Source organism: Octopus bimaculoides, chromosome 8, assembly GCF_001194135.2.
Source record: "Octopus bimaculoides isolate UCB-OBI-ISO-001 chromosome 8, ASM119413v2, whole genome shotgun sequence".
Taxonomy (NCBI): domain Eukaryota; kingdom Metazoa; phylum Mollusca; class Cephalopoda; order Octopoda; family Octopodidae; genus Octopus; species Octopus bimaculoides.
The window spans coordinates 72,380,289-72,381,916 of record NC_068988.1 but is presented as its reverse complement, the minus strand read 5'-3'; the positions used below and the strand labels follow the sequence as shown (position 1 = coordinate 72,381,916).

General features: G+C 38.6%; 1 protein-coding gene across 1 annotated transcript in view; it reads left to right on the top strand.

The window, feature by feature from the left end:
* Positions 1–1,628, top strand: part of LOC106881785 (integrin alpha-9) — a 49,577-nt gene that overhangs the window by 27,251 nt on the left and 20,698 nt on the right. The window contains exon 12 of the mRNA XM_052970165.1: positions 893–1,088. Within this exon, the coding sequence (XP_052826125.1) occupies positions 893–1,088 (196 nt within the window). The remainder of the gene's footprint in view (positions 1–892; positions 1,089–1,628) is intronic.

Here is a 1,628-nt window from a genome sequence, read left to right as displayed (position 1 = left end):
TAGGACGAGAAAAACGCCGTATAATTAAAACTTTTTGTTTTTTAAAAGAATTAATTATAATCTAACCAGCTTTTAAAACTTATGAAATCGTGAAAAGTACATTTGGTGGAAAGTATATTTTGTGAGTTTTCTTTTACTCGCTTCAGTTATTGGACAGCAGCCACGCTGGGGTACCGCCTTGAAAGGTTTCGTCGAACAAACTGACCACAGTACATATTTAAAAAAAATCTGGTACTTATTGTATCTTTTAGCAGATTGCTCAGTTTGAAGACGGAAACAAACTAACACCGGTTATACACACACACACGCACACATGCGCGCGCGAACACACACACACAGAGACATACACGTGTGTGCGCACGTGTATACGATGGCCTAGCACAATTTACGCTTGCAAAATTCAGGAGACACTTGCCCAAGGTGTAATGTCGTGGGGCGGAAACTAAGATCACGTGGCTGCAAGCGAACTTCTTAACTGCACAGCCCTGCCTGCACCTATTATTATTAATATTTATTGATTTAGATTTTTTTTGTGTGTAAATACTTTACAAATATACTTCGGTATTCGTAGAATATAACGTACATAGCTGAAGAAATTTGTTCCTGTCGCTGTGGTTCGAAACAAGCTACTGAAACACACGACTATTCCTGAACTTAGAAACGCATGGCGATGGATTTAACATTTAACAAACTCGATTTATCAGCTTTATGCCGCGAGGCACACAAATATATTTATAATGGCAATAATAGATAATTTCTTAATAATTTGTCCAGAAGATGTGCATCATCAATAAGAAAAGACCTCATTCAGAATTTAAACATTTTACCATTCAATTGCAACCTATTACTTGATGATAACGTTTGATAAACGTATTCTTTATCTCATCAACAGGAAAACAGCATCTACACCAGTGAAATATAACAAGGAAGATCAATTATCTATCAATAACTCTGATTCATTTGTAATGGCCACTGACTTCATAATCCATAATTTGGGACCGAGTTATCTTCCAGAAACGACTGCCGTGTTTAGGATCCCAATGACTGTTCCTGGTGGAAACATGCTTTTTACTTATACAGATATACATGTGAGTATATATACGTTATTACCTCGTGAATTACGTGAAGTTATTATGTTATAAGACACTACACACACACACACACACACACACAGACACAGACACAGACACACACACACACACACACACAACTGCGTTGTTCGATGGTGAGGAGTCACATGTTCAGTCAACTGAAAAATCTCCTCCTGAATTAACGTGTAGGTGATTCAGCGTTCCACAGACACGCTAAGGTAGCTCTCAAGCTTAATCAACGAGAGACTGTGTATGACGATTATGAATACAGTCTACCTGATGGTTTTCTAAACAGCTTCAGTCTACCTGATCTACGCGATTTCACCCACAAGGCACGAATTGGCTCGAAGTGATACTAAATGACATTTGCCCAATATGATGTACAATGGTATCGATTCAAGAACCTTGCGATGGCAAAATAAGATAAAAATAAATCGGCCATACTGCGGTCACGCACATACGTACACACACAGACACACACACACACACACAAACACACACACACACACACGCACACACATACACACATACACACAA